Here is a 21,745-nt window from a genome sequence, read left to right on the forward strand (position 1 = left end):
TTAGTGATTAGCTAAGCAATATTCGTAAGAAGCTTTGAAGATGGGACATCCCTACAGAATTGTGATGCAGAAGCTGCCCCATGCAAAAAATGGCAGGACTGCTGTGCTGGTGCGGTTGTACTAGCAGAGCAGGAGAGGCAGCTCACACTACCCAGTGGACACGTTCATATTTCTGCTGCATTCACAGAAATTGAGAGTGCACTTTGGATTCCAGTGGATTTAATGGACTTCCCTTGGCCTTTGACCGATACACGGGAATCTACGGTATAGCTCCATTATCTTGTAACATGCTTTCATGCTTTAAAAAACTCCCAACTCAAATCTCTGCAATTCTTTCAAGAAAATTTATTTTACTACAAGAATAGTCCAGGACAGAACATCAACCAGATATTAATGGCAAAATCAAATTTTGAATATTTTAGGGGGAAGCCTCAAATATCATTTGATACTTGCTCAAATTGCTGACTACTGTCCTGCAACACAGTGAAGACATACCAATCTTCATACCACTATTGGTGCTGCACTGTAACTCAGCATTGCTGCAGGGTAGCACGCATTCAGCAGTAGCGCAGAGGTTACACACGAAATGTGCTTCCTTCCATTGGAAGCCGTGTTATCAGTGAGATGAGACAGCAATAAAACAGTCAAGCCAATTCACCTCTAAGCTTGGCAAAGAGGAAATCAGCCCACCCCTCACCTCACTATTGTATATCCTGGTAGATTCTGTTCATTTCAGAAGGGAAAAATAACAAAGCATCTATTAGGCTATTAGAAAATAAATGCTTCTTATGCAGGAAATACATTGACCCCTACAATTACAAAAGATATTAATAATCACTTACTTGTAACATTGTGTGATTCATAGTCCCTGAAATTGGTCTCTCTCTTTTTTTAAATTATTAAACGCACTGGTCCAAGGCCTTCAGGCACACTGAGCTGGCTCTTACTTCAAAAGACGAACCATCAGAATCCAGCTGGTATCAGTAGAATTGGCCTGCGCAGTGAATTAGGGGAATTTGCCTTTTCCTGGAGATATTTGTGTCTTTTGGCTATAGACATTATCACTGCTTGGCTGCAAGCAAACTTGTGGCATTATACAAATCAAACCAAACAAGTATTTATATGGCAAAAGCTTTCTGAAATCACTTTTTGAAGTTCTAACAACATAGCATGCACCCCAGAAAGTTTCATCATTTCAGTAAGAACAACTTTTTTTTCTATGCCCTTCCAATGTTGATGCAGAAGACAAAATCTGCAAGCCTCATCCCCACAGACCTATTGTTCCAGGCTGTATTCATCATTGCCACAAAATTATACAGCTCAGCATGTTCAGAGCAAGCCTGGAGAATCCTGGGTGCAATCAAGACCAAATGTATTTGATATTGACACAGGAACCTGGAAACAATGAGAAGTTTGGTATGTTCACATGGGACTAACTGCCAAGATAAAAAAGTAACCAGGTACAAACTACTCAGATTTCTGGGGTACAGCTGCAGCAGAATGGTTGAGCCCCAAGTTCTTGACTAGCATCTATTGTAGAAATGACAGTCCAACTTTATATCAACTATCTGACAGAATCAAAAGCAAAACTTCAGCAAAGTCTTGCAGCTAATGCTTAAAAAAGTGTCTTATCTGAAATAACTGTGAATGGATTGGAGGGTTTTTTGTTTGTTTTTAATTATGTGGCTTATTCACTATCAGGTTAAACTCCTGCTGTGTTTTCAAGCTGCACTTTCATGCCACTGTCTGAGCGACAGCTCCGCTGTCAGGCTGGAGGTTGATCAGGGAATTGCTGGCTTGGGCCAGTTCTGCAATGGAGACCCGTCCTCTCTGTTTGATAAACCGAGCCACTGCAGCCATCTCCTCCGGAGTGATATAGATGAACTTTCCTCTGTCATCAATCACACCTACAAGGGGGAAAGAAAGGACTCAGGAGTCAGCACTTTGGCTCTTCTCAAATCCCAACAGACATCAGTCACTTTACAGCCACTTCTTCTGGAAAGGATGTTTAAACTGATGAAGCTGCATTTCATATCTAGGGCAGGCAGAACATGCTAGCAGTCAGGCTTTTGCATAGGGCTAGGACAATACCTGAGTGCTTTGGTAAGACTAGCTTTGTTCAGAAAATAGCAAAGTAACGGATTTTTTTTTTCATTGTGCATAGCTAGTCTGGGAGCGTCACACCGGCTACTTCAAATATATAGCTCTGGTATTAAAGTTCTGGGCCCAGGCAACCTGCTGAGTAAAGGCAGAGAGGTAGGAGGGCCCAGAAAATGATTTGGAGCCCCTGTGAAGCCTAACTCAGTCATTCCAAGTTATTCTCTGGAAGGCAATGAAGCTCCAATTCCAAATTGCAGTTGCTCCATCAACAGTATGAATAGCCCTCTCTGTTCCTAACACATTACAAGATCAAATGCAAAAGGGCAGAGAGCCCCGTTGGCATGCCTTTAAGTCCACAACCACAGCCCGGACAGTACACCTCCTCATGTTCTGATTCAGACCACTTTTAGGTCATTCAAATGGGTATCCAAATGTACCCACCAGGACACTGTGGTTATGGCTGGGAAACAACTTCCAGGTCTGTAAATATGTTTGCAGTGGCACCTTCCCCTACTTCATCCTCAGAAAGCAATGACTTCCCAGCAATAAAACACACAGGCTTGTTCAGGCAGGAATGTATCCATGTGCTCTGACTCTGCTTACTTTCCAGCTTTGATTGCGTAGGGTACACGGCTAGGAAAAGGCACTTCACTTATTACAGGTCTCAGTTTTGGACTGCTCTGGGATGTCTACTTGCCCACAGCATGCCATGCTCTGGTACTGGCTTTAGACAGAACATCTTTAAAGCAGACTTGCAAACTACTCAAAACAACCATGTGAATTTTTTCAAGTAAGCATTTCGGAGGACATCATTTGTAGCTCATTGCTCAGCAACATCTAAAGCAGGGCTTAAACCATATGCAAGCCTTGTGCTGGTCCCTGCACTGTTGTGGACATTCGGCCCAAAACTTTGTCTAATGCATCACAGAAGCAACCACACACATAATAGTGGCATTAAACAGAAGGGTTTCACAACAGCTGAAGCAGGGATAATTAATACACCTATTGATCATGTCCTGCTGGGATCCTTTACTGTTTAAAATAGAAATTACACTGAGAGTCTCCCCTTACAATAGTTGTTTTCTGCACCACCTATCCACCCGCTAAAACAAGTCTCCCAGTGTTTCAGCTGTCACCTGTTAAAGTGCCATCTGCCATCAAGTCCTGGATTCTGTTAATTGCATCCTGTTCAGAGGGAAAAAAGGAATGACAAACTGATCAAGGATAAAAAAAACCATGTGTTCAGACATACTAGAGATGGAAGTGCACATTTAATGTGTCAGTGATAAATATTACAGTGAAGAATACACATCAGCATTTCCACACAGATACATACAGTTAAGTTCTTTGTCAGAAATAGTTTGGGCTAAGGAGAACCAGGCAAGCTTCTGCAATTTCCCTGCTCACAAAAGAGACTTATCTGGAAGTTATGGCTATTACAAAACTATTTCATGCAAAGGAGGTTATACGTATCTTTGCAGGAAAAGGCTGTACTGTCTGATGCAACAAGCTAGTTCCATAAAGTCTTCTCATGACTTCTCCAAGAACCTGGCTAAACTGCGTATATGCCAAAGCTTTGGGGTTTTTCTGCCCCCTCCTCAGTTAAGGTGTCCTCTACCACTCCAAAGTAGAATTTATGCCTGGTTTAACTCTATGCAGTTACTAAGCATGCAGTTGCACTACAGTTTAAGCTGGTATCTAAGCCTAGGTTCTTGCAGTCCTGCCTATCTCCCTTATTTGCATTCAGGTGACTGCAAAAACAAGCTATAGCTTTGATTTCTACTGCATCAACTCCCTGAAGTGGCTCACTGCACACTTAAATGAAGTGCCAGTATAAGGCCTAGGCAGAGTGATGGAAGTCTGGACTTACACCAGTGCATGCTGCTGTGAAGATGCACCCCAATATCAGATTAGGTACAGAACAACAAAAATCCAACTGGCCACTTAGAAGTATTCCAAGTGTGCTCAAGTTAAAAACAAACAAAACCACGACTACTCCTCAAACTGCAGAGTCTAAACACAAAACGTGGAGAAAACAGAAAAGAGGACAGAGAAAAAAAAAAGAGTACAGATATCACATCACGAGCTCACTTTGAGAGGAGAGGCTCTAAATGGTGCTGTGAGGGATAGTATTCTCAAGTAATGCACCGAAAGAAAAAAATTTCTTAGGTATTTTAAGAATAAGCCGGTTTGCTTCTAATTCTACTCTTGATTCCCAAGTACACTGACCTGCCCTCTTACTAGATCTGCAAACACTGTTAGATCCATTAGCCATCTGGGCAAGAGTCAGACTGAGCACGTTCCACTGTAATAACCTTGTAGGGCAGCGAACTTTTACTGTCTCTGTACTTCTCTGATGAGTGGCCACATTTTTAGGGCTGACTTTGCTGAACTTCACCAAAATCCAAGCATTTTCTGCAGGGATGAGAAACCTGCTTGGAAATTACCCTATTTACGTCTCAAAACTAAAAACTTCCAAACTCATCACTTACACATGCACCCCAAAGCATAGTGCTTACCTGTGTTCTTAAACCCAAATGAGAAGCCAAGTCCTCCAGCTGAATTACTTTCGCTTTCTATGGAAACAAAGAAGAGTTAAATGCAGCTGAATTACAGGGTTGATTTTTTTTCCCCATTTCACCAAATTAAAAAAAAAAAAATGCAAGTAGCACTTTTCATTCTTTTTTACTTTCCTAGAATATGCTTTTCTCTGGAGAAAACAAAACAAAGAAACAAATTCTAACTAACATTACTTAAAACAGTCTGCTCTGTGTAAAGACTGAATGTCCTGGCCCACTTAAGGAAGGACTGAAAGATAGTTGCCAATGTTTGTCCTGAACCACTTCTTACTTCATGAAGGCAGGAAGAGCACAGGCATATTAAACAGCCATGGCACTGTTGTTCTTGCCACCTGAATTTCTCAGTGTTACCTCTAATTTCCAGTATGCTTTAGCAAGATCCCTTTTTGTGTGAGAGATGTTGAAAGTACCTTCAAAAGCAATCACTGGCATACATCAGTGCATACATAATGCTGATCTTTTCTGCAGCTTTCAGTGCTTTAGTCTGTTTTGCTAATAGCATGTGTATTAATGTCATAATAATCTTCCCAGGCAAGTGAATATTTTATTAAAATCGTCAATGCTGGAAATGCACAGCTTGCACACTCCTGCATGTGCAGTGCGATGATCTGGGAGAACAGCAGCAGAACTAGCAACTCCAAATTTTCCAGGGCACAGTTACCACTGCTCACATCTGGTTTGATGCTTCTCTGTGGCTCCACAGCATGACAGAGAAAACAGCTGGTGCACTGGACTGGAGCTACTTGGTTCCTGTTTTCTTACCTGCAAAAGTTTTAGAAACTCATCCTTTTAGATACAGTGGAAGGATGCACTGTTGTTTGCAAGGAATTCGGAAAATATAAAACTGCTGAAAAGTATTTAGTTAACTTTCCAGACTATATTCCTAGGAATTGTGTGTTTACAGCCATGAGTTACATTTATGTTAATGGATGTAATACTTCCAAGTGATAAATGCATTTGTTTCTGATCTGGAGAGCACACTGGAAGGACACTGAAGAACTAAAGAGAGACTGAAATAGATGAGCTCTTTTTCATTAATAAAACGAGAAGAAAAAGCAAAAAGCCACACACAGACTTAGTAGTTGTGAAGTTCGATACAGCCAAGCTAGAGAACTGAATACCATGGACTGAACATAGGGAACTGGAACCAGTCCATGGAATTCAGTTCTCAGAGCTGGGAACTGCCAAGATTCGTCACATCTTCTTTTAGAAGGACAGGGGGTGCAAAACCAAATTAAACAAGAAAAACAGGATTTAAACCTTCACTTAAAAGTATTCACCCTCAATGACCACACACACACACTCTGAAATGCAATAATCATATTGTGAGATCCTGAGTCAGTGAAACATTTCACACACTTCACATTTTTGAGAAAGGCTTAACTTTTGCAGGGCAATATATAGGCACTCATATTTTACTAAAACCATGTAATTTTAGGTAAGACTCATTTTTCTTAGAGAAAAACAGGAAGGGGTAAAGCCTCTAGGTTCTTTCCTATTCCCTTTTCACTATATTTGAAAGGAGTTCTCTATTTTAATTCACTGGCTATAACTCAGAAGTGCTCAGTGATATGGATGCTGTTAAGCCAGGTGAAAACAGCTTTGTGGACAAAGTGTCAGTTCATATTTCTCTGGGCCAACAGAGCTAGCACTCCACAGCAAAGGAACCGCTCAGCCACTCTTCAACAACTGCCCACTTCATTTTCTTTTGAAGTGCTGGCAGCACCCAGAGAGCTGGTCTGTAAGGTGTGCCATGTGCTGCTATAGCATTGCTGAAACAATAAAGGTTGGTTATTCTGCTCCTCTGGGAACAGAGTCGTCAGTCTGTAACTTCGGGACTGGCTGCTGCAGCAGAAACAATGCCACAGACTACAGTATGAAGTAGTGACGTGGTAACAGAAGAGTTGAACTAATCTAGGGCTACTATGAAACCCTCAAAGGCAGGGCAATGCTCAGCGTCCAGAACAGCAGAACTGGGGGCTTCAATTCTTTTGATGCCTTTGAAAAATGTTCCATTTAAAACAATCCTGTAAGCCAGAGCTGGAAAAAACTGACTGCATTTCATTTCAAACACCCCTAAGAATGAAGTATGAGTTGAGGTATCTCTGGTCAGGAATACCAGTAAAATAGATTACTGAACAGAACAGCTAAATTAAATTTTATTTTTTAAGTAGCAATTGCTCTTTTAAGTTTTTCAGACAGCTACTAGCAGCTTAACCTGCTTCTAGATATAAGTCAACAGTTTCTGTGAATAGGACAGAAGATGAGAGCAATACACAGTCTATGTATTAAGTATACTTTCAAGATTAAAAAAACTAATAGAATTTGTAAAAGAAAGCGATGCCCCAGTTCTGCAACTTATCTCTATGTGGCAAATCAGGTGCTAAAGCGCTTTCTGAATTAGATTCTTCAGCCCATGCTTAACTTCTCTGACGTCAAGTAAAAATGACTAAAAAAAAAAATATACATGTGTTCAAACACTGAACTGAGACTTTTGTGACTAATCTGTTCCATCCAACATCACTACCAGAGTAACATGCAGAACCAGACCCCATAGCATTATCCTTAAAAAATCCTCCTGATTTTAGCAGAAGATCACCAGGGACATGGAAATATCCTATTGTTCTACGTACTGCTATCCCACAGCAGCTTGTTTAATTTAATAAAAATACCCACACCTTCCTTAGTCTTTGGTAGTATCTTAAAAGCCTTAGATGGGAACCTATGACTGGGATCATACCACACCATGTAGTCCATCTGCACAGTTAGTAACTGAAACAGAGGATGTGCTTATCAAATACGGCCATTTCAAAATCTCCCTCTCAAGCAAATCTCAGGAAAAGAAATCTTTTTCAAAGAGATCTACTTTCAAGAAATCTCTCTGGCTTCTGTGGAAGACAACACCGAAACCACTGCATGGCTCCCAAATGACATCTATCTGATAGCTTATCTTCACACAAGGGTTTTATTTTGACTCTTTAAATGGGTGTTACCCATAGGTATTCCAATCTGCTCTCAGCTGTCTGATCCAGGTTTGGTGGCGCTCTGATCTGAGCTGACTGGCTCATGTTGGGGACTTGGTTAATGAACAGGTGCTATTTTCATTTAAGCTGCAGCAATGAAGATATGCACTAACTCCTTGAGTGCTGCTAGCCTACGTGTTTCCAGATTACCTCTAGGCATCGTGCATGATCAAGCAGTACCTGACAGATGCAAACATAACTCACTGTGGCAGACTGACAATAAGGTAACACCACCAGAAGTCCCAGTGACACAGGAGGCAGAGAGCAGCACAGCAAAAGATGCTTTTAGTGTAGCTTTGCAGTGACTCAGGACAGATCAAGCTGGTTCTCAGGCCTGGGTGGCAGTCTCTCAAGTTGACTTCTTGTGGAGATTTACCCGTGAGACAAATCTGTTTATTACTCCTTTTTTGCTGGGGTAATGGACATCCAAAAATGGCCCAGAGTGTAAGATTCTGGATTAAGAAAGCAATTAGGAGGTCGCTAGGTATGTGAGAGATGTGCTTACTAATGAAACCTTCCACACGTGTAATACATTGACAGAGTCTGGTTTCCAATAGAGGTGGAAAAGGATTAATTAGGACCAAAGTTAGTTACATCAGGCTAAGAAAAATGCATTTGAACTTTGAGACATCAATAGTGGAAGAAGAAACATTTGTCCTTACAATTCAAAAGTGCAAATAATCACGAACACACTACAATTTTTAAATAACTCACCATACAATACCACGAAAGAAAGACTAACACATCCTGTTAAAGACAAATGATCTTTTCTGTAAATACCCCTTCCAAACATTAAGAAAAACATTGTAAATTGCAAGGAGAAAAGCAAGAAAAGAAATCATGCAAAAAGCTTGATTGACCTTTACAAGGCCAGTGTTTCAAACTAACACAAACAGATCCTGCAGAGCAGGTCACATGCAGGTACAGCAATTCTCATTCATGCTGAGCTGAGATGCAGAATTTTTTTCTTTAAATTAGTAGTTGATGTTCACAAACAAAAAAGCCTGAACAAACGTTTCCATTCATAAATTTTAAGTGTGATTCACCAGGCACAGAGTTTATACGTGTCTATCCTTAGGGAAGAGAGTAAAAGGCTACAAACCTATGCCAGAAAGCCAAGACACAGCTGTAATTAGAAACCATTTTAACAATGATGGACATGTTCATGCATGGTTAAGTAACTAACGTAGACTTTACTTATGGTATCCCTTTTTGTTACTTGCTGAACATTTAAGCAAACTAAAAAGGAAGTAAAGATTTCCCTTCTTTCCGCGACTCTGCTCTTTGACAAAGATATTTTACATAATATAATTAGTATAGAAGGAGGAGAAAAAGACCAACAGTTGCTTACCTTGACATATTCGAGAAATTCCATTAGAAAGCTACGAGACTGGATACAGCAAGGAAAACAATTATTATTTTACATTAATAAACATTAAATGTATCACCAATTTTCTGAGTATAAAGATTATAAAAATATATTTAACTTGCATGCAAAATGTTTAGCTTGCAATCCTAAGTTTTACACACACACAGGAAGATTTTGAACTGAAAAGAACCCTAGATTTAATCTTAACTGGGATTTATGCTAGGTATTTTCTAAGACAGGGTATGGCTCAAGCACCATTCATATTTAAAATGTCTTCTGAAAGCAAATACTTCAGTCTTATTCTTCACATCGTACGTAACCTGAAATAAGTACATCTGGGCGAGTTTGTGCACTGTGCATTAAGTTACATGCACTGAGGACATTCTTGTACAGAGGCAAAGTACAGTGCAATTCAGGAGACAGCTCATGCAGGTGGTCAAGTGTAGCACACAGCTGCACAACACATGTGGAAGCTCAAGCCATTTTCAAAGCTATGCACCTGAAATCAGGCATTTTAATAAAAGTGGCTCAGTTTTCAAAGGCAATGCAAACAATGTGCACTGAAGTTAACAGGAGATCAAGTTACTCTGCAACCCTGGAAATCAATCAGCCTTAATTAACTGCTTAACTTTGGATTCAGGCCCTTAACTTCAAGCACGAATTTGAGCACACTAGCCTCAACAACACATGGCAGAGCAAGCTATTGTAACAGGATACCAAAATGTGCCAGTACATTATCCAGCACAAAGTAGAAGGGTAGCTTGCCATTTTTGCAAGGCTGGCGTCCCAAAATAACTATGTACCTGTGGTTGTTTTTTCAAGAACACTTTCCAAACATGTACTATTAAAGATCTAACCCCACCCCCAACCAAGAGATCTTTTGATTCCCTTGTGAGTGAGGAATGACCTCCTCTGTTCCCACTTACAAAAAGATTCATTTCTCCTTGACAGGTAGCTAAAGGAATACAGCCAATTAAAACATTCTAGCCTTAAAGTGAACCTAAAATGAATCGATTTAATTTTTAGCTATAATCTGATCCTCTAACAGCATCTATAGTGTTTAATCGGACATACTTCATTTACAAAAAGGTGGAAGAGTATCTTTTCACCATGCTTTCCTTTTCCAAGACTTTGCTGCTAGTAGATTTTGGATAGGAAAGGTACAGAATAGGGACACATTTTTGAAGGATCTTTCAATAAACTAGACATTTAATTGTTCCTTACATCTCTGAAAATTTCCCATCACAAGACATGACTTCTCTTGGTGTTAACCCTGGCATGATGGAGTGCATTAATGGGAAGGGGAACATGGTGAGAACCTGTGAGTGAGGCCAAGGTATGTGGCCTTATTACAAGCCCCTCAGCCACACTAAGGACAAACCCATTCAATTCAAAAGGGTCACATCAGCAGAGGAGGAGAGGAGTGAATGCACATGTGACCCTGAAAAAGTACACAGAATGAAACAGAGTTGTGGACAGCTCAAATTTGGCGGCTGCAACCCAAGAGCCATTTCAGCACTGACAGCAATTGGAGTCTAACACGTTTTCTGTTCAGCATACTGTGAATGAGAACACTGCCTCCCACAACAGCAGAATTTATGCCAAGTATCACATTTCAAGCACCACCCCAAGCAACATGTTTGCAGGCAGCCACAGGAAGAGCACACTAGAGCATTATGCAGTGTTTAAAATATTATCAACCAGAGCAATCATTTGCAACACAAAACATATAGTTTTCTAACATATAACCCACAGCACCTAGGTTGTGTCCTGCAATTTCTCTTAACAGAAAACTTTTAAGACTAGCTCTATTTCAGCTCGGTTTTTCATTTGATTTCACAGCCTCTTTGTTCCTGTAGAAAACAGAACCAAAACCAAACAATCCCCCAAACATATGTTGGCATCAAGCTCTGAATTTAGCCCTGCTTTCATCTAGTACTATCTGACCCACTAACACACTGCATAGCGATGGGGCAGAGCTGAGGAAGAGTATCTGATTCCTAGGATTGGTTTTATTTCAGTCCTCCCATGGAGGGAGGAGAGAGCTCATTTCCGGTGATACGCGTTTGCCTTAGCACTCTAAACTAACTAGCAGATTCTGGAATCAGGAATTGTAACATTCCCCGGGAAATATTCCAGATTAACGTGCCATATACACAATTTAGCCTTCAAAACCAAAAGCACCGGATGACTCCCACTTCGAAGTGCATTTTACATGATACAACGCAGTAAGGACAATACGAATTTAACACAGATAAAGGGAACTGCAGTGACAGCCTGACATACCTCTTCCTCTGTCATTGATTCTTCAACTCCTTCCTCTTCAACTACGAAACTCTCCTTCAGCTTCAGGTACTCTTCATACTCTCTCTTCTCCTCTTCTTCCTTTGCCTTCTTTTTTTCCTCTTCCTGGACAGAAAAGATGGCAAGTGGTCAGTCTGTACTTCTCCAAATCAGGTTTAGTTTCATAACTTAAGTAGTATCTCCTTCATCTGCAGGCCAGTTTTCCATTAGGACAGACTGCAGATAGAAAGGTTTTCTAAAACCCTCCGAGTTCTCACTTGGTTGCCTCACTAATTTCACAAGCTGCTCTGATGTTCTTTTAAGATAGTAACCATCTAACATGGTAACACAAGCCTGCACACAATTCAGTACCCCTAGGCTGGTTCCTAACAGATCTGATAGAGGGGAGAAAAATGCTCTTATATAGCAAACTGCTTTCTTAATTTGCATGAACATGGGTCTTCTGCAGACCACATGACAGGAAGTCCCTGCCCCCAACCATACTTTGATGCGACATCCACAATTTTAGTAACTAGCCCTGATTCTGCTCCTGACATGCACTAGTGCACATTTGGAGCAATCACAAAGAATAGTGGAGTTATACTGGTGTCCATCCATGTGAGTGAAGAAGCTGGCTTGTAAGAGTGTGTCAAGTAAAACCTCTTTCTAATGACATATAAGCAAAGCATGTCTATGTAGAATAGAAAGAACTGCATTAACTGTGTCTTCTAGTCCTATGAGACAAGGTATGACTGTACTAAGATGAAAAAATGAACTTATTTTGCAGGTTTGACTGTTAACCAAAACCTACAGGCTCTGCTTTTAGTTATTTGCAATTAAAGAATTTTTAGATATTGACCCTAAAAGAACTTTTGAACTCTTCAAAAACAGTTGCAAAAAAATAACTGCGGACCCAGAAAACTGTAAGCCAGACACATTAATACCAGTGAAATGGTAATGCATACTAAGTGATGCAGAATAGTCATGCATGTTCACACAGCAAAACTGTAATTAATCTATCACACACAAAGTCTTAAAGACAGAATTTCAAGTAAGAACAGCGTTGTATTTGGAGCTTATCAGTTTGCAACTTGCCATGGTTTTTTTTCTTTGCTAGTGTTCAAAACACATATATAAGTTTAAACAGAATAAAAAGTTTTCTTATACAACAGTTTCTTACTCGGAGAAATTCATATTTGTACACCATGTGGTACCACCAGATTCTGTTTTGATTTTGACTGGCTTCTGGTTGTGATCACATTGTAAATGCTTGATTAACACTTAGAAAGATGAGTTCTTCAAATTTCAGTGACAGTCTGTACTATGCAGGAATTGATCTCTTAAATAACAATTGTATTAATTTTTAAAAGCTTACTGTTCTGAATTTTTTCCACTAATACAGTAACTGTTTCCTTAAATGGCTGAAAAGCAAACACTTGTTCCATTAAAACAGGAAGAAACAGGAATAGGTTATACATCAAGTATATTGAAAAATGTCCATGTTAAAAAAGACACCATGTAAGGCCAAAACCAGTAAGATAATCCCATTATATTATGCCCATAGGGCATAGGAATGATGCCGTTCAGTCAAAAATGCAGAGAAAATGTATTTGGTCCCAACTGTAATTAATCAAGCTCCAGGAAAGTCATGAAAAGAAATGCTCTCAATGTGCAAGCACAGGAAAAACAAGACTGAAAGGATCCTACTGTATGTGCAAAGTCAAAACCATTTTTAACGGCTGTCTCATGAAAAAACTACAGATCTGAGGAAGCTCTTGAGAAAAAAATGAGATCATTTTCTGGGTCATTCGTCACCATAACGATTATTAGCCAAAGCCCAGCTGTAGATTTTTTACTGTAAGGGCTGCAGAAGCCAAGAACAACATAACCATATTTCATTTGGAAGTGACGGCAACTGTTCTTTGCTTGTAAGCACATCGAATTTAATCTTGATCCTGGAAATAAAAGAATAAGGTTCCTCCCCCTTAGTCTATTACAGTGGTTGTAATTCAGCAGAATTTGAAATGAGAAAAATGACAAAAATCGAAAACTGCTTGGCAAATAATTTTTAATGATTCTACAAAAAGAAAATCAAAAAGATACTGTCCTATTTGCAAGTGGGAGTAACAATAACTGAGCAATATTTTCCTGTTTTGGAAGGTCCAACAACAAATGAACGAGCCTCATTACGGTCTCTCTCATCTACCCGAAGAACAGTACCTTCAATTTTTGTCATCACGTTAACATCAGTACTTCTACTTCCAACACAGCAGAGAGACTTTTCTGCATGTGAGAAAGGTAGAGCACATAGCTCTTGGCCACCAGTCCCTCTTTTGCCATCTCCTTATAATCCAATCTATTTTCCAGATCCTAAATTCTCACACTGTGGTCAGCAGAGCATTTCTAGGTGGTCTGAGCCCCTCCTTTGGTAGCCAAGGCATGTCAGCCCTCAAACCCTCATGTTCCTGTTGGCTGCAGTCTCTTCCAGAATGCTAAATACTTGCAGGAGCTTTTCAACCAACAGATCAAAAATCCCAGCCACACCCCACACGACTGTCTCACGTGCTTTGCAACCTAAATTCAACTGCAATTCCATCAATAGAAAAAGAAGGAGACAGCCAAACTTCAAACTGGTTCAAAGCAAGCAGAGAGACGACTTTGCACAGGTATACTGGGAGAAGCAACCAGCAAGAGCAGTGGAAGCTGGGCAGGTGGAACCCTAGTGAAGTCTGACTGTCGGTTAACATACTTATTTTCAGCAAGATTTTTTTTCCCCACAGTCACTCTAGCATTCTTCTTTCATATGCCCAAGTCCTACAGCAATTGCACGGAAGGTGCATGGTCAAATTTAGCCAGGATGCATTCCCACACAAAAAACCCCAAACACCAGCCTGTATGCATAACCTACACATGGAAACACTGAGCCCCAGTTCAGGACTTCAGGATCTACCAAGTAAACAGAGTGCAGTACTTGCTTTGTATGCGCCACACAGGTTGCACTCAGCTTAAATATGCATTAAAACAAACAAAAAACCCCCAACTTCACTGATGGGGTTTCTTTGTCCCTCCCCATTCTGATCTCATATTAACTGCTGTGGAGTTGAGTGGCAAAGCCTGTGTGCTCAGAGGAGCGATAACAGCTGAGCCACCTCCCCTAAAGGATGGGTGGGGAGGAGGGGAAATCCCAGCACCGTGGAAATTTGGTAACTGCTGCTGCTCACCTTCAGCTGCTTGTTTTTTTGTTTTTTGTTTTTGAAGCAGGTTTGCTTTTCTCCTCACCCACCTAAAATGTTACCCAAACTGGGGGCTTGCTACAGTGTGAAAACTCCTTTTCGATCACTTTCGTATACTGCCCGTGAAGGACAAACTCTCCCACTCTGATCTAGTCTTTACTGAAAAAGGTCATAAGCTTCCTCAAAAGAGGAGACAAGTTTTTTCCTCCTCTCTCCAGCCAAATGCCCACATTATCACTCGAATCAACTCAATCTTTACCTGCTTGCTATACATCTCACATGACATTTTGGTAGGCAGAGACCCAAGAGCTTCCAGAACTCCATGCAGTTTGAAGATCTCCAGCACTGTGGGACACACTTTTCAACACTTTTCCCTCTCCCCATGCTGGATCTGCTCAGCTCTGGCTTCCCAGTCCTTCCCATTGCTCTCCAGGCTCCCTCTATTCTTACTGCCCACCAAGAGCCTGGATTTGCTGTCAGGCTCCTTTCAGATCATTACTTTCTGTTCGCCTTTGATCTTGATCACAACGATTATTTCCACGGCATCAAAAACACTAATTGTGCCAACCGCACAAAAGCCTGATCTTCTACCAGCTTAAACCCAGAGTGACTTTAAAACTCTTCTGGATTTATAGCTGGAAGCAGACCCTGAGTCTTGGGACCTCTTCTTGGGACCAAAGAGCCCTCTGGAGTCGCAGGATGCTGCACGACTAACTGCAGTTTTCTGGCTGGTTGTCATATTACAGCTTCTGAAGGTTTATCACACAGCAAAGGGCCAGGGTAACTGGGGACACTGCCCAGCAAGAAGATACCGAACCGCAGCTTCTAGCTTTCAATTCAGTAACCCATTTAAGGTGGCACAGAGACTAAGCGACACTGGCCCATACAATAAGCAGCTTTTCTGAGAGCTCTGCCTAAGCCGCTTTCGCTGAGAATGGAAACTGCTAGTTATGAGCTGTGCCATCTTTCCTCCAAATCAGATGAAGGACCAACTTGCTGACAAACAAATCATTTATAGGCAGCTTATGCCACGGATTAGTGGAAGAGATCTCATTGCTGGTGAGGAATGCAGAGCAAGCACTGGGCTCTCTTTAACCTCTGTTTGCTGCCAGTTGTTCTTGTTTGTGCCTCTGATTCCTTCACATGCAGAACGAGGAAAAGAATACTGGCTCCTCTGCCAAATGCTTTGAGGTTCACAGACCAAAAAAAAACCCCCCCATATAATGTCCAGTGTTTGGTCTGACAGTACAGGTTTGCAGGAAGTGGAAACAGACTTAACCTTGAGTACAAGTAAACAATTTGGCACAGAGCAGATTGATCTCTAGGTTTTTCTCACTGTTTAGACAGAAAAAGGAAAACACCTTTAGAAAGACCAAAAAAAAGTGTTTCCTACCAGTCCTCATCCCTCAAAAAGAGCGTAGAATGAGTTTTCTGTGAGCTTTTCAAGCAAACTGTAATTCTTTAGAAGAAATTAATTTTCAGGAAAGTGTACATACTTGAAAACTGATGCTTAAACTGAAACCATGCAGTAGTAACCTTCATCAGCCTCTGAAAGTGCACTGTTTAATGCATGAACAGTGGATATAAACACAAAGACAGTTAATGAAAGGGTCTGCTGAGAAGCACACAAACCTCAATGCCCACATAACGCTACACAAAATAACCCAGCATGTTTTTAAATTGAGTGCCTATTCTTACATGATTAATTATCAAATCGAAGAGCCAAAATTTAAGGCACCACGCTTGGGATCACTAGCACATTCTCCACTTCTATAGCTTTGAAGAAGCAAACTATTTTTATTTAGGTGATTAAACACAAAGAGGAAAGCCTAAATTTAGTTTTCTGAGTTTGGAAACTTTGGGTACAACTGTGCTTGAGAAAAAACAGATCTTATTTTTATATATCAGCAAACAAATGCCCGTTTCCACTCCTGCAGCGGCCTCCTTTAACTTCCTAACAGTTAAAAGTTTGCTCACTGGAAGATCAGTAGCTTTTCCTACAATATCAAGCTATGTTTCGAGAATAGCTCACACTGCAACGGATTTGCAGGTAACAGGCCCTTTTTGATGGTGCCTTTTAGTATAGAAGAGCAAGATCACTGTGAGTCCTGCATCAGCATAACTAGAAGCCGTTTCCTTAGCACAGCAAAGCTGGGCTGAGGGAGTAAAATCTACAAAAATCCCTGTGCACAGGAAAAAAAGCTCTTTTGTGAGCAATCTGCAAGGTTTTGTATAAAGACACTGTTTTGCAACATCAGAGGAAGTTCGCTCTCATTGATAAGGTGTCGGTTGGTAAACCATCTCACCACCAAAAAACTCCAAGAGTGAAAGGGAAATCCCCGGGGTAAAGCAGAGCTGAAGCAAATGCCAATTATAAAGGAGCTTCCTCACATATATAGCCAATCAGGTCATCAGAACACTGGAAAGGAAACTTGAATTTAAAAATATATTATCTGGTTTGCAACACTGGAGCCAAGGGGCAACCACATTTTATTTATATGTGTGTATAAATATGCTTAAATAGAAGCAAGGGGTTATTTTTCTCAAGAATATGCAAGATTTTAGCCCTCATAAGTCCCTTGAAGGTACAGTTCCCATTTACAGATCAGCACTGTGTAATGCTGTGTAGAGTTGCCCCAGAATAATTGGAAAGATTATATCTGTTTACCTCTAAAAAAAGTGTTTTTTCATCTGACTTAAGGATTCATTGTTTCCACCAGACTCCACAGCTCTCAAACTACTAGGGCTAGAGAGGCTGGGGGGGGGAAGAGGGGTTAATATTCACAGTGACTTTACCAAAGATCAACGCAGAGGGATTTCTACAAGATCTGCAAGCTGCAACACGGTTTTCTATCTCCTTCAACCTATTTAGACTTCCTTTATCCTCTGACAAACTTTTAGATAGTATTTAATGGCACTGGAGTCTCCCATCCTTGTTGATTAGGATTCAGCTATTAGTTTAAGGGTGTAGTTAACAGGCTGAAAGGAAAGTCTCCTTTACACAAAGTAAATCTCAATGCTCACGGAAGTTAAGACATTTTTGATAGCACTTCTTTAGAGAGATTGAAAAAAGATTCTAACTGTAATTTAGCTAACAAAGTTGGGTGCATGGGTAACTTGTTTTGTGACTAGCTGCTCATCACTAAGTTCTCTGACAATTAAATTAAGTCTGTTTGCAAGTAAGTTAAACTTAGCCAGTAAATTTGTGTGAAAAACAGCTGGTTCACATCTTTGAACGTGCAGCAAGTGAAACAATGAACAACTCATGCACGTAAGATTCACTTTTCCTGGAGGCAGTAAATCTTCCTCACTGGTCCTAGCACCTGTCCAGAACTGCAGGAGAACAAAGAAATAAAAACTATGAACAGACTGGCCACTGTCACTAGAACTGCAGAAATAATTTGATGCATTGGAAAAGAAGGGAAAAATGAAGTCATCTGACAACAACAACTTTTCTCAGAAAACCTTCAGTAATAAACTCTGAATTTCTTGTGCTTTGTGGGATTATATAAACTACAGCAGTGCCGGTATCCAAACCGCTTCCAAAAATGCCCTCCGTTTTTAAACTTATGACTAATCAATCACTACTTGAACATTTCACAACTTTGCCTTTCCAGCTGCTAACATATATAGGAGGATAGTGTGTGTGCAGTCCACAAGGGCTCACTCCAGACACAAAATGTTACTGCTGTAAATGAATAATCCTTTCCCTAGAGGAACATACAAATGGCATCCTTTATGCTATGCATTCTGTAAAAACCAGCATAATTATTTTAGGCCCACATGGGAGATAAAGGATCAGAGAGGCAATATCTTTTACATCATACAGTGGGTTCGTAAGAAGATTTGAAAGGTAACATGTTGTGGTCATAACAACAGGTTGTGCTTACACGTACAGTAATCAAGTATCTATCCATCCAATTTGTTTCCCCTCCTCTTACCCACTCAAGGCTAAAGCATTAAAGTCTTGTTATTACAATGCTCCCTGTAAATACTGTTTCTCTGCTGACTGAAGCAGGAACTCGGAGCAACACAGCCTAAACACGCAGATGTCTTGAATCGATCTGTTTCCTGTTAAAGACTCATATGAAGACAGAGACATAAAAATTACTAAACACAGTTCAACATAAAATTTTGTCAGATATTTTTACTTTGATCCACACCCAAGATGTTTAGCGGCTATGGAATTACCAACCTGTCTCGGACCTAGCAAAAATAATAGATATTAAAAAATAATAAAAAAGAGATACACACACATATATAACAATCAAACTTTTTTCCACTGAGTAGCAGAATAATATTCATGATGTAGCCCAGTGGGTTGGCTTGCTGCCCTAATTAAGACTACCAAGGGAAGAAAAAAAAATAGTTCTGTAATTTTAACCTTAAGTACCTGAGAAAGTTACTGCCTGAAGTGAACAGCGAGCTAGATATAGTCATCTGAGCACTTTTCAAAATTCCAGCAAGTACTTCTTTGCATTGTTAGGCATTGTTATCCAAAGGAAAAAAAAAAAAAATCAAAGCTTTAATTTATACTCCTCATTTTTACCAAGCCTTGCAAGAAGTGTCCCAGTGCAGTCTTTACTAGAAACACTGAAAATTAAAATAAAAACAAATGAGATTTTTCTGCGTCAAGTAAAATAAATTAGCCTAAATTGAGCTGAAGTTGCTAAGTCTGCTTTACTTTTTTTCCTTTCAAATGCAGCAATTTCTGTACGAAGAGATCTCTGGTTAGAATTGCACCTTTATTTTCTACTCAGCTCTTCAGCTATGCCTGACTGATCTAGATTAGGCAGATGTACTGTTACACCCCAGGTCATACTCCTCAGTAATCAGAGTAGCATCTTTGCCACGGACTAAAGCTCATTTTGAGCAAGTTTGCCAAGCTCAGCTGCTACTTGCCTGGCATTTCACCTGCCTTGCTGGCCACCATTCTGGAAGGAATTGAAAGTCTGTCTTTAGCCTTCTGTAAGGGAAATGAAGCTTACACAACGGTACTGTCCAGCCCATGTGCTCTCCTACTTCCCCTAAAACATTTAAGCCAACTGGTTCATTTCAACCAACTTTTTGGGGTTTCCAGAATATTAAATTCTTAAAAGCTTTAGAAAAATAATGGAAAAAAAGGAATCAGGGAGCTGGGTAGAGGCAAAACACTCAGAACAATGCACTGCTGAAAGGAAACCTCCCATCTGAGCTAAGTAATCTGTTGTGTTTGGCCTGTAGAATGGACAAGTCCCACCGCAAGCAGGATGGGCAACAGACATGTTCTTTACAGGTAGCCAGAGCTTGTCTTGCCTCTTGCTGAGCTGAAAGTATGAGGGGGGAGAAACTGCAGATATGTAGGAGAACAGGAGAGTGGTCACAGGGATCACAAGGCAGAAGTGGGTGCTACTGCAGTGCGTGGGCAGGGGAGAAGATATAGACACAGATCTGTATGAAACCAGGTCTGACAGTCCCATTTGTATGAAAGAGCTTGTGTAAGCACAGGAATGGTTGGGACTGGCTGAGTTCAGTTACCCAGTCACAGGGTTTGGGCTGTGGCCACTACCAGACACTTCTAAATTTGTGCACCTTCCCTAGAAGGGCAGTTCTGGAATAATTAGTCCCCTGAAAATTTCTTAAAGCTGCTTTATAACCGAAAGTCTTGGACCACGTTACTAAGTATCCTGATGTTTTAGTACTGACGTTCTCCTCATCCAACTCAATTTCTAAAATTTAGGAGTCTTCTATTGATGAAAAGGGATCAAGAGAGAGCTCAGAAGATAGATGATTTTTCAGGGGTTAACCACTGAGGGAAGCACACATTCCAGAAGTTACACCACATCTCATAGATACAATCTGTGGTGTAATGTATGGAAAAACAGTCATTAAAAAAATGAGTGGCTTTATCCTATCTTCATGCCCTCAGCTGAGGGAATAGAAAAAAGATGAGACATTTTCCCCTTAAAATGTAATCAGTAACATTCCCATTTATAAAATTTCTGCTTAGAACAAACTAAAATAAATCTGCTCACTACAAACTACAGTCACAAATCTCCATGCATGTTTAAGTATCCTGGAAAATTCACACTGAAAGCTGGGGGCTAGGCTTCCCTGGGGTGGCAATTATCCAACACAGGATTGTGCAGAACACCTTGGTCCTTGCCTCCAGTAGCATGTTGCAAAGCTACCACACGACTTGCTCAAGCCCCAAAGACAGTGTGAAGCTCATCCCTACTTCTTAGCCGGTAGCACTCAAGTTTGTAACACACAAAGCAGCTTCGAAAGAACTGCTTGCCTTCCTCACTGAGGGAAGTATTTAAAAGTATTTCAGTTGCAGAGTTTCTGTTTTTCTGGGTCACTTCTGCTAACGCACCCTCATACAAAGAGTTTAGAAATATTTAATTGTAAAGCACATTGTGAAGTTGTATAACTAGAATTAAACTTTACGGTTTTGCACAACGCTTGCAAAGCTGGTTGCTGGCATCTTTCACTTTCTACCCTGCTGGTTATTGCTACTAGGCAGGCAGAGCTAATGAGCATTACTCGACAGGACAACAGGCAAAGGGCACAATTTGGAAAACAAAGATTTCAATTAAATACATGGAAAAAAAACTTTTACCATGAGCATGATCAACTATTGGAACAGGGGCCCAGAGAGGCTGAGAATTCTCTGTCCTTCGAGACATGCAAAACTTAGCTGGACAAGGTCCTGAGCAACCTGCTCTAACCAGACCGGCTCTGAGCAGGATGACAGACCAGACTACTTCCACCAGTCCTTTCCAGCCTACACTGTTCTGTGATTCTGTGACAACCAAACTTTGTCTGACAGACACCATGCTGGCTTCCCTGAAAATTTCTACTGCTAACAGGTACAACTCCTTTCTTCACATATCCACACTTAAACTGGTCCCAGACAGACTAGGGGCCAACCTTAAATGCTATGTTTGTCAACATACCAAACCGGCCAAAAAATTTTTCACTGCACAGCAGTAGCAGACAAGTGACTGGATACCCTAACAAGAAATTGGTTTCATTTTGCCCTAAACTCTGACTGCAGGTGGTCCTTGCTGCGGCATGTGTGTTTAGACATTTGGAGCAGGAGTTCTTTCACCTCTGTGAAGCATCTGGGTGAACAAAGCTGGCATGTTTATTTGAAATCACTCAGTATTATTGTAA

The 21,745-nt window shown here is 40.6% G+C and overlaps 1 protein-coding gene across 1 annotated transcript in view; it reads right to left on the reverse strand.

Moving 5' to 3' along the window:
• Nucleotides 1–325: 325 nt before the first annotated feature.
• DDRGK1 (DDRGK domain containing 1) overlaps nucleotides 326–21,745 on the reverse strand; it is a 40,900-nt gene continuing 19,480 nt past the window's right edge. The window contains exons 5-9 of the mRNA XM_064511641.1: nucleotides 11,358–11,480; nucleotides 9,054–9,092; nucleotides 4,620–4,676; nucleotides 3,237–3,285; nucleotides 326–1,907 (exon numbers count right to left, since the gene is read on the reverse strand). Coding sequence (XP_064367711.1) covers nucleotides 1,735–1,907; nucleotides 3,237–3,285; nucleotides 4,620–4,676; nucleotides 9,054–9,092; nucleotides 11,358–11,480 — 441 coding nt within the window. The 3' untranslated portion in view covers nucleotides 326–1,734. The remainder of the gene's footprint in view (nucleotides 1,908–3,236; nucleotides 3,286–4,619; nucleotides 4,677–9,053; nucleotides 9,093–11,357; nucleotides 11,481–21,745) is intronic.

The sequence above is a fragment of the Dromaius novaehollandiae genome, chromosome 4 (assembly GCF_036370855.1).
Source record: "Dromaius novaehollandiae isolate bDroNov1 chromosome 4, bDroNov1.hap1, whole genome shotgun sequence".
NCBI classification, from domain to species: domain Eukaryota; kingdom Metazoa; phylum Chordata; class Aves; order Casuariiformes; family Dromaiidae; genus Dromaius; species Dromaius novaehollandiae.